The sequence below is a fragment of the Lissotriton helveticus genome, chromosome 10 (assembly GCF_964261635.1).
Source record: "Lissotriton helveticus chromosome 10, aLisHel1.1, whole genome shotgun sequence".
Taxonomy (NCBI): Eukaryota; Metazoa; Chordata; class Amphibia; order Caudata; family Salamandridae; genus Lissotriton; species Lissotriton helveticus.
Genome location: NC_136071.1, coordinates 204,183,838 through 204,199,766, shown reverse-complemented (window position 1 = coordinate 204,199,766; position 15,929 = coordinate 204,183,838). Strand labels below are relative to the sequence as shown.

The following is a 15,929-nucleotide window of genomic DNA, read 5'->3' as shown; positions in this document are numbered from 1 at the left end:
TGAATCATTCAGCATTCCGTCCATCATTTGTTGCAGTTACACTTTTCGCCCTAAGTGGGACTGGTATGCCAAGACGTGGGTCCCTTGCTCACTGTGCCACTGGATTCAAGCTAGCCTGGCTGATGAAGGGGGACATACCCCGAAACCGGTTCCAGGATGCTGGTTTCCGGTCCAGGGAGGAACTGGCTTGGCAGTTTGGTCTGGACTGTTCCCATGAGGCACAGGGTCAAGACTGATTTGCATATGGCTGGGTCCACACTGGGGTGGCGTAGTGGGCAAAAGAACAATGGATTTAACCCAGATCTCTTGACTGGGGAGAATGCTTGAACCATTCAGCCTTCCGTCCATCATTTGTTGCAGTTACACTTGTAACCCTAAAACAAGCAGACTTCTGGGTAAAAACATTGTAACAAAAATTAATTCCAGCACACACCTGGGGTGACCATATTTCATTTTTATAAAACTGGATCACAAAGAAAACAGACTACAATGTTTTGCCTGAAACAAGCCTGGGTCAATTTATTTAACGTACAATGAAATAAACTTCTTTAAAGTAAATGCAGTAAACTTGTATTTTTAAGAGATAATCTGGTTGTCTGTATTCGTTTTCATTTACTTAGTAGGTGCAACTCTGTGGGGATATTTCTGATCAAAAAGACCTTTTCAGCTGAGTTATAAATAGTTTGGACAGTGGTTATCACAATATAGCCAGTTGACCATAAGTTATCATACAGCTGCAAATGTTATAGCCATAGCAAATCCTTATAACCATCACACATTGCAACATTTTTCAAGATTCCATTTAATAAAGTGTTATCGGATCAAAACCTTTTGTCATTAAAGGAAGTAATAGCGTCAAAGAAAAACGAACATTATTTTTGGGTATAAAATAAATGGACAAAATAAATAAAATTTGTTGTTTTAAAAGCCTTGCACATTTCTACCATTAAATTACAGTCATAAACTTACAGTAAGAATGCACATTTGTCTTGAATTTTAATATTTCTTAAAATGTGTAATGTTCAGAGGAAATGTTTATTTCTGCATTGCTGGTATATATGAACAACAAAGAAAGATGGACTGCTGAAAACGTTAAAGTGATTGACCATATAAACCAACAGCGGCCCATCTCTTATAATGAATATACAATAAAACTTTGGGATTGCTGCTTCAGTAATGTTTATGTTTGCATATATTTTAAATCCAGGTTACAAAACATGACTTCTTAAAAATAAAGCATGTATTGCTTATTATAAGCACTAAAAACATATTCCTTTCCATTAGGAAAAAAATGTGAACCGTAACCTTTCCTTAATATTGAAATGATTACTATAAAATACACAAGGGCTAGTTATTCTTGAGCTATCATGTCTAAATTAGCAACATGTCTCATCGTTGGTCGACCATGGGGGCAGTTCCATGGATGTTCAATCTCCCCCATGTGAGTAACCAAGTTCTTCATCTCATTGGCATTCAGTGCTGTTCCAATCATCACCTTTATGAAGAAGCAGAGAAATATTCAATGATTAAGTTCTGACTTCCTAGGTATTTGGTTCTACAACACACATTACTTAAGGGGTAGGTTTGGCACTTTAAACATAACCAAAAGCAACATATAATACAAATGACAAACAATGGATGTTTAAAACCGGGCTTCATAAAAAAAATATAATTTCACAACAACTGATAGTGTGTGGTTTACCATAGAGCCCTAATCTAAGACTCTGTTCCTTTACAATAGAATAATAGATGGTCTACTGACAGACCTTGTGGTTGCTTTCATTGTGGACGTGGTGAACCCATAGATTTGAACACCCCAAAATGTACTTCAACTAGTCCACAGGTTGATCAATCAGAGACGGTGTTAAATCTCCATTTCATAAGGCAATGTGTCCCCAGTAAATCAAGTAAGGGTCACCTCAATAACTGAGTTCTATATCAGAGAAATAAATGTAAAAGATTTATTACGAAATTAAAAAAGATATGCTATGAAGTCAGCATAAATTAGTTGCCATGAAGGCTCTCATCAAATTGCTTTACAGAGTAGTCCAAAATCGTTTTTTTTCTAAGTTCCAAGTGAGTAGCAAAATCAACAGAGAAATAGACAGCTTTCCTAGTAGCACAGAAAAAAATATGTCTTATTGCTCAGATCCACAAGTTTATTATATACTTCTTTTCGCATATTAGATCATACAAACTGCTAAATAATCATGGTATCATCAAAAGTGTTGCATTCTCAACAAATCAGAGCACAGTTTTATTATTTGTCATATTGCCTTCACACCTAAGCACTATCCCACTACAGTGAGCTAGAGCCGTGGTGCCCAAACTTGTATCCCGGGGACTCTTGTGGGTCCAAGAAGCCTCCTCCAGGGTCTGTGACAACTTAGAAAATTAAAGAATATTAACAGAGTAATAAAGTGTACATAAATAAAGAAGCTGATGTGTTACAATTAACGTTTTTTAAAAGTACTGTAAATCTGAAGGAATTTTAAATTGGAGGCTAAAAATTAAATTAGTACCCTCAGATTGATTTGTGGGAGCAGTGCAGATGAATCAAACTGAATACAATATGGACAATGCGTGGTCTAAATTGAATTTAGAAAAGCTGCAACATTTCAATGAAAATGGGAAATACTCGCAAACTGGTTGCGTGAGGTGGTGACTGGCTTGGTACACGAGTATCAATGCAGCTTTATGCCAACTTATAGTTTGGCCCATAATCTCCGGAGACTGGCGCATGTCTTGCATGAAATCGATGGCAGTGACCGCGATATGGCCTCATTGCCAATAGACCGAGAGAAGGCCTTCGATACTGTTCGCTGGCCTTATCTTAAGGCAGTGCTCACGGCGATGGGATTTTGTCCAGTGTTCCTGGGTTAGACACGACTATTATATAGATTGCCTGTGAGGTGACTGCAGGTAGGTGGTGAACTTTCTAAGGCATGGGTGGTCTGGAGAGGCACCAGGCAGGGTTGTCCTCTCTCACCACTCGTTTGCCTTGGCTGGGGAGCTCCAGGCGATATTATTGCGCAGGGAACTAGAGACTTTGGGGCATACAGGTGGGCGGATATGCTAAAGCAGTCCACATCGAAGCTGGGGAAGCGGGTTTGAGTCTGGGCAGGGACGCTCAACATCCTGTGATTCTGGGCAATCACTTAATATCCCTGTGCCTAACAAAATGAATGGGTCCATTTGTAACGCAACTGGTGCTCATATAAAGTGCTCTGATACCTTTGGGTCGAGTTCACGCTGTATAAAACTCCCATAAAAAAACATTGTTTCATTATATGCAGATGATGCTTTGATCGATCTTCACACGCCCGTGGAATTGGTTACGTGCTTGCTTGAATTTATAATGGAGTTTGGTTGTGTCTCTGGTCTGTGAGTCAATTTTAATAAGACCTTATGCCTGAGCAATTACCTGATATCGGGATCCATTGGGAGAGAACAGGATTACGCTATTTGGGGCTACGGGTTGCACACATACAGAGAGTGCTGAGGGGTTTAGCTGGGTCTATAGCCTTGTGGAAGAGGCTGCCTTTGTCAGTAATTGGGGGACGACCATTTCAAAGATACGCTTTCTTCCAGCTGTTTATATCTTATCCATAATTCATTGTTCCTCTTAGGAGGGGCTTCTTTCAGTGCCTTGATAGTTTCCTGATTGCATTGTTATGGGCTGGCAGGCACGGCCTCGTTGCTTTATCGGTATTAAAAAGAGGCATGGAGGAGGGAGGTCTGGAGCTGCCGGACATGCACCTTTATTATTATGCGGCACACCTCGAGCATGCAGCTTGATAGTTAATTGAGGCCGACAAACGGGAGAAGTGAATACTGGGGGGGTTTGACTGGTGAGCGCACCTTACTGCGTCTGCGTACAGGATGGTCAATGGATGAATCGGTCCCCTATTTGGTGCAGTACACAGATAGGGTCTGGGAACAGGCAGTCAACAAGTTATTATGTAGGGCTCCCTTTGACAGAGAACTGTACATCTGGGATCTTGAACCTTTCCGGGCCACAGAACGGGCTATGTCCTTGGTAAGGTGGAAAGAGGGGGAATGCCACCAAGCGAGTGATCTTTCCCAGGGAAATTGTTCCCTAAATTTCAAGATGCACAGGACACCTTCCGGATGGGGCGTGGGCAGTTGCTGCAAAACGCAAAGTTGGAGAACACGGTCAGGAACATTTGAATACATACCTGGCTGTGCCACCTGTCTCTCATACGTTAGGAGGTCTGAATAGATGGGGGAGGGTAAACATCTAATCACACTCTTTAATAGGGCACTTAAGGAGGATACCACTAAACCTCCCTAACATCGGAGGGGATCTGGGTGATCCAATTGAGGATAAGGATTGGGAACTTGTGTGCGGCTTGATGCAGAGGGTGTCCTGTAATCACAGATTCAAATTGCTGCACTTTAATTACTTGCATCGTACCCACATAATTACCATTGGGCCGCACAGGATAGATCCTAATAAGCCAACGAGATGTGTTTGTTGTGAAGAGGATGACACCGGTTTTCTTCACCTGTATTGGCATTGTGCTGAAGTTCTGAATTTCTGTAGGGAAGTGTTTCAGAGAATAGGGAAGATCAAAGGGATTGAAATTCCTCAGACACCTGCGGCATGCTTGCTGGGGATAATAAAGAAGCCTAGAGGACGCACGATGTCTTAAAAATTCCTACAATTTACACTGTATGTTGGATGAGAAGTAGGGTACCGAGCATAGAATGGGGAACTGCTAAGAAACATCATATTTGTATTTGCTGCACTGATGAGAAAGCCCCTCAAGCTGTGGTGGCTTGGAGACAATTAATAGATAACTTTAAAACATATGGGACTCTGGACTCTAACTCTGATTAGGATAGATGGTAAAAGAGGTCATAAATCATGTGGGACAGATGATTAAGGCAAATACTCTCCAGAGGTGCCACGGCTTATCATATTTATGGCCAAGTCCCCGACGGCAGTTCACTCTCAGCTTGGAAGATCTAAAAATATCAGTGCAGGGGGAATAACCAACTGCAAAACCCATTGAGAAACACTTGAGCATAATCACAACCATCTTCAACAGAACACCTTAAATATTCATGTTGAACCTCTCCATGACCTCTTCAAATAATACCCTCAGATTATCCTGTCACTCTGAGCACATCTTCCACAATAACTTCTTAACATATCAGATAGATCTACAATCCCAAAACCATTAGCTTAGTTACAACTACATATCCCATCAAATGGATTTCATTTAGCTAGATGTACTTGCTAAATCACCAAAGTGAACCTGAATATGTGCATATCATTCTCAGAGGGGAAGCATCCTAAACAACGCAGTTTAAATGACGAATTACCTGAAACACGAATCCCGAACAACGACCAATCAGTTAACCACGACATCCTTTACAACGACATCGTTCACAACGACTTACATAAACCACGAAAACCACGTCTGCACCCCCTCTGACATGACTCCTTCTGTTCTGCTCGTCCCTTATCGCTCCATTGTTGACATCTCTCCAGTTTATCATACAGCCCTATATACAGAAGTATGGAGCACCGTGTTTCCCTATGTCTCTGCTTTCTGTGTACAGCCCCATCGCCCCGCCCTGTTCTGAGACATTTGTCTAGGCGCCCCTCAGCTTAGAGCGGTGTACTTTACGAGTAGACCGGCATCACTTAAAATACGGCGCTTATTTATATAATAATAGTCATTTGTGTGGTCCTATAATATATTTCTGGCATCAGAGTACTCACCTGTTTGAATTGCTGCTCTAGGATTATCATGTCCTCCCCTATGCTAATGCCTCAATACCGCCCTCCAGGTATACAGATTTTATCCAAACGCGTTAGGTTTATTATTTCGAACTAAAGGGTACCACCTACGCCAATGGGGCGGAAGTACTGTTTATGGGTATGGATGTCTGTTTGGGACATACAGAACACCAGTGCCACTTGTGCCTTATGCTGGGCATTTCCTTGAACAAAAGGCTGCGCGCTCACCTCCAGAGATTACTGACCGGCCAAATCTGTAAATTGCTGCGCATTTGGACACAACTGTCAATACTGAAAACTTACAAAGACAGGTGCTTTTGAAAAATAGATTTCAGTTTCACATTGCACTGTATACAGAAAATGCATTTTTATACGAGTACCTATGAAGAAAATACAAAAATAGAAAATAGAGATAACTTCTAAAGCAGGTCAGCAAGACATGATTGCACAGCCCTTATACACACACACAGAACAATCAAGTTATAGATGGATCTATGTACTACATCTATCGATGGGATGCTGGACAGATGCCCACCTTCCCCACTCTGTGCTGTAAACCACGCTGAAAGGGAAATACGCACAATGCAACTATCAAACTTTACACAACAGCGCCTAATATCTGGGAATGGGTCCCCATGGTCTCTATGCACCGGCCTCCTGAGCTATGGAACTGTCTTTAGCAACCCATAGCCCGCAACCCATGTGCGATGTCGCTTGGGAGTGGATGTATATACAATGCGATACCAAAGGGGATGATGGACGGAGCGTTTGAGCAAATCAAACACTCACCCCCAGTCAACTGATCTGGGTTTAATCCATCACCATTCTTTAGCTCACTCCACCACTCCAGTTCAGACATGACCATGTGCAAATCAGTCTGACCCTGTGCCTCATGGGAACAGTCCAGCCCGAACTGCCAAGCCATGTCTTCCCTGGACCGGAAACAAGGATCCTGGGACCGGTTTCAGATTCATAATCCTCATCAGCCAGCCTATCTTGATTCCAATGGTAGAGTGAGCAAGGGACCCACTTCTGGGCATACCCTGCCAACTTAGGGCGAACAAAGCGATACCAAAGGGGATGATGGAAGGAGCGTTTGAGCAAATCAAACACTCCCCGCCAGTCATCTGATCTGGGTTTAATCCATCACCATTCTTTAGCTCACTCCACCACCCCAGTTCAGACATGGCCATTTGCAAATCAGTCTGACCCTGTGCCTCATGGGAATAGTCCAGCCCGAACTGCCAAGCCATGTCTTTCCTGGACCAGAAACAAGCATCCTGGGACCGGTTTCAGATTCATAATCCTCATCAGCCAGGCTATCTTGAATCCAGTGAGCAAGGGACCCACGTCTGGGCATACCCTACCATCTTAGGGCGAACAAAACGATACCAAAGGGGATGATGGACGGAGCGCTTGAGCAAATTAAACACTCACCCCCAGTCAACTGATCTGGGTTTAATCCATCACCATTCTTTAGCTCATCCACCACCCCAGTTCAGACATGGCCATATGCAAATCCGTCTGACCCTGTGCCTCATGGGAACAGTCCAGCCCGAACTGCCAAGCCATGTCTTCCCTGGACCGGAACCAAGCATCCTGGGACCGGTTTGATTTGCTCAAACGCTCCGCCCATCATCCCCTTTGGTATCGCTGTATATACAATGCAGCACTTTACCCAAGCTTCTAATACTGTCTGTTGCTGTGCGGTATTCTTGTTATCTGCACTTACATTCTGTTCTGCTCATCCCTTATCGCTCAATTGTTGACATCTCTCCAGTTTATCATACAGCCTCATATACAGAAATATGGAGCACCGTGTTTCCCTATGTCTCTGCTTTCTGTGTACAGCCCCATCGCCCCGCCGTGTCCTGAGACATTTGTCTAGGCGCCCCTCAGCTTAGAGCCGTGTACTTCACCAGTAGACCGACCCCTGGCATGATTCACTTAGCACTGCAGCCACCAGTCAGGAGGGCTCTGAGGAGCGCAGGGATGCAGCCAGCTTTCATCCTGCCAGCTTGGTAGCAACGTCGGGGGCACAGCGTCTGTGGGAATACACTGACCTCAGCCAATAAGGAAAATGGGGGTGTGAGAAATTTAAATATTTTTCGTGGTTTAGGAACTCATTAACAATGTAGTTGTTTGGCATTGCTCGTTGTTTAGCCTTCGTGTTTAAGGAATTCATGGTTTCGGCAGTAGTTGTTCAATCATACATCCTTCTCAGAGACCACCCTCCTACAGCCTATCATATGAACTCCTCTTTAGATATTCCAAACAAACTTAATACAAAGTCATTTGTGGCAGTCGCGATCCCTGTAGAGCCAATATTTCCATCATAATTAATTGCTCAAATACCCACAAGAACTTCTCTAATCTGAAAACTCCTTAAATCTGACTTTGACAACTTACTAAGTAAGCACTGTCCACTGATCTTGCAGTTCACGCAAGAGCAAACATCTAAACGCACCTCATCCTACTATGAACAACAGGATTCCAAATGTTTCCCTCAATGATATAAGATGGAACACACCACTCTCACAAATGGTCAAACACCTTCTATCAACCCATTATCTAGGTCTCCCATAAGGAGTTTCAAACCTGACAAATAGAACTTCTCAGGTAACATAGTGTTAGAATTGGGGGTCTCTAGTTGGCACAGGTAGGTACTTGTGACAAATAGGGACCCTCTCCTCTAATCAGGATAAGGGGATTACACTCCTAAATAACTCCTGCCCACCCCCTTGGTAGCTTGGCACGAGGAGCAAGGCTTTATCTCAGAGGCGTTGCAAGTTAAGCATTTGTGATCGCATACAGTAACCCAGTGACAACACTACAAATGGACACCACACACGGTTTTATATAAAAAATAAGTATATTTTATATAGTTACCACAAGACCAATAAACGAAAAAAAGAATCCACAGTACTTTTTAGATTCCCATTGTTCTGGTTAAAAGGCTTAATTCAGGGGCGTGGCCAAGATGGCGGAGTAGAAGGACGTGTGTTCCGGAGCTCCTGTTCCCTTCCTAGGCCCCAAGCCCTACTTTGCGCTAACTCTTCCCCCCGGAGCCGCGCAATGGAGCTGAGACGGCGGGGGTAGCAGCGTCCTGTCGGCCACACCGGTTGAGCCCCGTGGAATACACACTCGCTGAGGTCGGAGGACGGGAGTACTTGATTGGTGCCGACCGGAGCCGACGCAGCTCCTTGGTTCGGAAGGGGCAGCAATTGGCGAGGCAGCAGGAGAGCGGTGGTCCGGCCAGCGACATCGAAAGGTGCGGGTCGGTGGCGGCGAACCGGTGACCCGGCAGCAGGTACCCGGCGCCGAGCAGTGTCCGTAGAGCTCCCACCCCACCCCCCGGGGAACAAGATGGCGGTGAGCTGAGGCCGGTGCTCGCACCCGGAATTGCCGAAAGTGCACGGCTCAGGCGACGGAGGGGCGAATCGGAGCGACCGCTCACCAACATAAGGTCGGAGGTACAAGCGGAGGGACGAGCGAGGAGCCAGAGGTAGCAGGTCCGATTGCCGGAGCCCAGAGATTGCCTCGCCCTGGGACACCGGCTCAGTCGGCGTCGGAACTACGCGAGTCCCCGGCTTGGGAACCCTCTTCGGGCCTTGCGGGCGGCTAAGAACGGCAGACCGAAGCGCCGCGGGCCATACGCACACCGGCTGGAGCGAGGAGTCCCTCTGTGCCTGGCCGACCGGAGGCGCCCTCTGCCTCCGGTACCAGTTACGTTTGTGCAGCTTCATCAGCGGGAACCCGACGGAGCTAAGCCGCGCATGGGACAGGACGGGGCCTGCGGCGGAGTAGAGGGAGCCCCTCCGACACAGCTCTCACCGCCACAGGCATACCGGAACAATCGGTAAGGGGGTTACATAGCCCCGTGCTGCAGCCTTCACCCAATCTTCACTACAGACAATCCCTGGCGCTGAGCGGAGCCGGAGAACGGCAGGGGACCCACTGAGGCTAAGGAGAAGACTGCTGGTGAGGTTCTGGCCTTGACCCTGGGACCCGGCCGGAGCCTAGACCCGGAGACCGGAGCAGCACTCTTGACTCTGCTCTACTGATCGCCCTAGAGCCACAGAGCTTGGGGCACTAACAGAAATACAGACATAGGCTTCCCGCCTCGGCCCGGAGTGCGGCAGGTGAGCGGATCATTTCCGACCTTTGGGGGTGGCGTGGCCCGGCATTCGCCCCGGTCTGGGAGCAGTAGCCTGGAGTGGAGCCGACCAGGAGGATCATAGGCAGCAACAGGCAATCAGGACTGTTGAAGAGCCAGCGACATGGCCGGTAAGAGGGGTGGCAAACGCACCGGCGGCACGCTACCGGAGATGCTCAGCAGATCTCAAAACAAAGGAGATAAGGCCCCCTCCTCACCTGGAGCGGCGGGGGGGTCGCACTCTGGTGCTTCAACAGAACCCCCGGTCACAAGATCATTTTTGGAATCTCTCTTTGGCACACTTAGGGAAGACTTCCAGGCCCTGAAACAGGAAGTGGCAGGGGAGGTGCGAGAAATGCGCTGGGACGTGGACGGCTTGGGCGAGAGGGTGGCCACAGTTGAGAGCTCCACGCACCGACAGGACGAGGAAATCACTCTGCTGCAGCAGGAGGTGTTGACTCTCAGGGAACAACAACTGGACCTCCAATTACATACTGAAGATTTGGAGAACAGGTCACGCAGAAACAACATACGGGTCCGAGGTGTGCCATCTTCGGAGGAGAACCCAGATATAGTCAAGTACCTGCAGGAACTCTTTCGTGCTGTGCTGGAGGAAGGGGCGGACTTTCCTATCAGGATTGACAGAGCGCACAGGGTGGGACCCACTAGACGAGCGAATGGCCCCCCGCCGGACATTCTGGCGTTCCTCCCGGACTTCCCGCTGAAGGAAAGAATAATGGCGGAGGCGCGGAAGGAGCGCTCATTCACATTCCGCGGTCACCCCGTGGCACTGTACCAGGACCTCTCCTCAATCACGCTTCAGAGGCGTAAGGCATTTAAGATAGTGACAGACTTCCTCAGGCAACACGAAACACCTTACTCCTGGGGTCACCCTTTCCGTATTATCTTTAAGTGGCAGGGAGAGACCCATCAATTGCGGTCCCTGGAAGACACCTGCGAAGTATTGGGGATCACCACAGAGGAAGGGGAATCTCCCTCACCGCGAAGAAGACGCACGACTAATGGAGGATGGCATAGAGTCGCGCGGAGGAGGTCGCAAGGAACATCCCGGAGGCCGAGGTCTCCGACCATCCGAGCTGAAATGGAGGACGCGGTCTGGACAGCTGCCGAGGGCCTGGGAGGACCGGGGGAAGTCTCCCTGACTGCTTGAAAGTGCTCCGGGGGGAGTTTACCTTGGCATTGCTGTTACTGCTGGCTTGGGGTGGGGGGGTGGGAGCGACGGTTCAGACACGTGTGGCTGGACGTCCACTAAGGTAACACACCACGGACTGGTCTTCGCAGACTTGTCTGGGACTACTTTCAAAAGTTGTTGGGAGTTTGGGGGGGGGGGGGGGAAGACGGGTTCCGGGGTTGGGTAGTGGGTTGAGAGAATGGGGAAGAGGAGGTGTTGGGGGGGAGGGGGACTTTGGGAGTTGGGTAGGGGGATGTTGAGGGGGGGGGGAGGTTCGGGGCTACCCTGTCCAGTGTTTTAGGAGCATGCACATATATCTGTCTCGGCGCACAAGCTAAGTTGAATGTCTTGTCGAGGCCACACACTTCAGATTTAATGAGCAAAGGAGGTAACCCCGACACTTGATGGCAGTACTGAAGGTATTGACCCTAAATGTTAAGGGGCTGAATAATCCCACAAAGAGGAGAGCGATTCTGTCTTTATTGGAAGGCTCACAAGCAGACGTCTGTCTGCTTCAAGAAACCCACCTGCTGGCTGGGGACTGTCACAGATTGCGGTCCCGCCATTTCCCCACACAGTTCTTCTCTTCCAACACAACCAAAACGGCCGGGGTGGCTATCCTCTTATCCAAATCCTTTCAGGGAGAGGTGTTGCACAAACTTACTGAGCAAAAAGGACAACTTCTGGCCTACCGATTCAAGCTGGGAACCCAACTGTTCACGACAGGAACGATTTACGGTCCGAACGAGCAGCAAGATAGATTCCTTCGCACTGCACTAGATGACATTACAGCCTCACCAGATAGGCACATAATACTGGGGGGGGGACATTAACATGGTCTTTGACTCCTCCACGGACAGATCAGCGCAGAGACACCCACAGACTGGGGAACTATCACATGCGGTAAAAACACAGTTAATGGACTTGGACATGCACGACCTCTGGCGAGGGCTTCACCCGTCAGATAGAGACTTCTCTTACTACTCACATGCACACAAAACATACGCCAGGTTGGACCACTTGCTAGTCTCGGGCCCGGTCCGCGACATGGCCACCGCTTCAGAAATAGGGGTTATCAGTCTTTCAGACCACGCGCCGGTCTCGGGATCTTTTCTTCTCCCATCGAGTTCTGCTAGGCGAGGGGTTTGGCGGCTTCGGGACACGCTCCTACATAAAAAAACGGTGGTGCAGTGAATAATTGACACGGTGAAGGACTTTCAACTGCATAATTCTAACTCCGATACCCTACTGTCGACTCAATGGGGTGCTCTCAAGGCAGTGCTACGGGGAGAATTTATAGCGATTTCGGCGGCGGACAATAGGGATAGGAAACTAAAACGGGACGAGCTCACGCAGAAGGTCAGGGAACTTGAACAGGTGCACCGCAGGACAGGGGCTCCCAGAGTTTGGAGGCAGCTGAAGGCGGCCAGGAAACTCTTGTCATCAATAGATTTAGATAGGGCTGAATATGCCGCGTTGCGTTTAAAACATGCATATTATACAGGGGGAGATCGATGTGGCCGACTGCTGGCGGCCAAACTTAGAGCGGTACACCAGTGTCGTCAGGTGAAAGAATTGCAGGGAGAGGCAGGGGAACGGATTACAGATGACGCTGACGTTGCTGATGCCTTCCGCCGGTTTTACGCTGCACTGTATGCGGTGGAGGATGCGCAGATAGAGGCGCCGGAGGCTTACTTGGCCTCGGTATCCCTCCCGTCCCTGGCCCCAGAACAAGCTAACTACTTGGAGAGAGAGATACGGATTGAGGAAGTGGTTGCGGCGATTTCCAGACTTAAACATGGAAAGGCCCCAGGCCCGGATGGTTACTCTACCCTCTTCTATAGAACGTTTAGCTCGACGCTAGCACCTATCTTGACTAAGTTATTTAACTCCTTCTCTGACCCGGGGGCTATTCCTCCAGACCTCTTGCAGGCAACGGTGTTGGTCATACCCAAACCGGGGAAGGATAGGACCCAATGCGGCTCGTATAGACCGATCTCCCTCCTAAATGTGGATCTAAAAATTTACACGGGGATCTTAGCAGCACGATTGGCGCAATACCTCCCCGGCTTGATTGAGCCGGACCAATCTGGCTTTGTGCCTTGCAGACAGACTGTGGATAACACTAAAAGAATAGTGCACGTTTTGGAAAAGGCCTCGCGTATTCCGGGGGAGAGGATGATGCTTTCGGTCGACGCTGAGAAGGCGTTTGATCGGGTGCGTTGGCCCTACCTCGAGCGAGTGATGGCACGGCTGGGAATAGGGGAGAGATTTCGACGCATGGTGTTTAACTGCTATAAATTCCCATCTGCAGTGGTGCGGGTGAACGGCTGCGATTCGGGGCGCTTCAATATTGAACGCGGAACGAGACAGGGATGTCCCCTCTCTCCTCTCCTCTTCGCGCTCTACATGGAGCCCTTTGCTCAACAAGTGCGACAGAACCCTGACGTGACCGGAGTACGAATGGGCGGTTATACTCACACGATCAGCCTTTACGCAGACGATGTCATTTTCACGCTGGAGAACCCGAGGCAGGCTTTGCCCGCAAGTATGGCTGAACTCAAGGCCTTTGAGGGTGTAGCAGGTTTTAGGATGAACGTGGCGAAGTCCACAGCTCTAGATGTCTCCCTCACTCCCACAACGAGACGCGAACTACAGGGGCTTTTTCCTCTGCGTTGGTCGCGGGACCAAGTGCAATACTTGGGGATTGCGCTGGCACGTACATTGCAGGCGATGGTTTCCATCAACTATGAGGCGATGATTAAGAAAGTTAGGGAAGAAATGAGGAGATGGAACAAAGGGACGATATCCTGGCTGGGCCGGGTTGCAGCAATTAAAATGACAGTCTTACCCCAAATTCTGTACTTATTTCGAGCACTGCCCTTACAGCCCCCTAGAGGATGGATTCAGCAGATGCAAACTGAAGTGTCCCGCTTTGTGTGGCAGGGCCGCAAACCCCGAATGCGCCGTGCCATTACTACTCTGACGCCGGAGTCTGGGGGACTGGGGGTCCCTGACATACGCAAATACTTTCAAGCATCCCAATTGCGGTTCTTGGTGGAATGGAGTAGACGGGAGTCAGACAAACACTGGCTCTTCCAAGATCAGGCGGTAGCTGGGCGCCCCTTACAGGAAATACCGTTTCTCCGCCGGTCCCACCGCCCCTCGAATCTCTATGCCTCTTATATCACGCGGGTACCGCTGAGGGTGTGGGATACTACCAATCGTACATACGATCTCACCACATTCCCATCCCCGTTCACACCTATTGTGGACAATCCTGACTTTACACCGGGGACAGAACCTGGGGGCTTCTCGCGTTGGCGGGAGAAGGGCTGTACAGCACTTTTTCACATGTACGCGGAAGAGGGAATTGTCCCCTTTCAGAGCTTTAAAGACAGTTTCCAGATGGACGAAACAGATCGCATGAGATACTGGCAGGTTAGACACTGGGCTCTGCAACCACGGGTCAGAGAATCGGCGGACAGGAAACTGTTGCCGTATGAAAAATGGCTGGTGACACGCACTTCAGACACAAAACTCATAACCGACCTATATAAGATGCTACAGCTTCCATCCACCCATTTCCATATTCCTGGTAGGGAACGTTGGAACAGAGAATTAGGGAGGACGCTTAGCCACAAGGAATGGGAACAAATCTCGTACCGGGCTAGACATTCAGCTTACCATGCACTGCCAACAAATTTAGATCTCCACCATGTGTGGTTGATAAAGTCTATAGGCAAGGATTTTTCAAAATGAAGGACGCTGTATTCGTGGATATCAAAAAGTTCAAAGTTCCTTTAATAAACCATTGTGGTACCAGCCAACGCGTTTCGTTCCGTCAAGCGGAACTTCTTCAGGGCTGTGAAACAAAAATATATATAAGACATACAGAACGACCCTTGTGAATTACTGTAACAAAATGAAAATAAAACACACGTGAGAAAATATACATCAAACATTAGACATTACATATACCCAAAAGAGACACAAGTTAAAAACCTCATTTACACATAAAATTGCAGCTTTCTTAACGTGCATTATTTTAACTATTTCTTTAGGTTCTTATGCTGCATGATCGGTATGTTTCAAGATTTCATTATGAGAAAAGGAAACCTAATATGTTAGGTCCTATATTGATAAAGGGCAAGTCCAAGACATTTTTGCATTTTGTTTTCAATTATTGTAGACAGCGTCATTGTTATTATGATTGTTCAAATCTGAGCATACAACTATGATCATAACTTCGCACCAATCAAATACATTTCCAGACAAGTTCTGTCAATTTCCAAAGGCAAAGATCTCTTTCTGACCATATGGTCCCATAATACCATTCCAAAAGTCCCCATCCTCAATGTAAGGCTGTTTCTAGGGGACAACCCTATTGAGCAATGACCCCTTGTCTCAACCACCATTGAAAGCCAGCCTCGGCCATACAAAATATACATCTAGTCTGAAAGACAGCATAAAAAAGAATTATGAAGTCTTTGATGATGTCATATGTCGCTACCAGGTTTATTTACGCGACAAAAAACTTCGTAAAATAAAGCGCGACGACAACGATTACAAGACAGGGCGTATTTATACGTTTGCCCACAAATTTGATAATCTGAAACAAGGAGGGGATGGCAAACGCCCTAGAGAGGAATCAAGGAGTGGCAGTAGCAGCTCGGTTTCCTCCATGGATAGTTTATCCTCCAAGGATGGTGGGGCATGTCAGGCAGTATCTCCAAGACATAATTTTTTATTGGAGATGGAACGTATCCGCAAAGGGAAAAAGGTACAAAATACCAACCCGGACCCAA

At 47.7% G+C, this 15,929-nt stretch overlaps 1 protein-coding gene across 1 annotated transcript in view; it reads right to left on the bottom strand.

The window, feature by feature from the left end:
- Positions 1-492: 492 nt before the first annotated feature.
- The window catches only part of PMS2 (PMS1 homolog 2, mismatch repair system component), a 124,146-nt gene continuing 108,709 nt past the window's right edge, over positions 493-15,929 (bottom strand). The window contains exon 15 of the mRNA XM_078665148.1: positions 493-1,495. Coding sequence (XP_078521274.1) covers positions 1,352-1,495 — 144 coding nt within the window. The 3' untranslated portion in view covers positions 493-1,351. The remainder of the gene's footprint in view (positions 1,496-15,929) is intronic.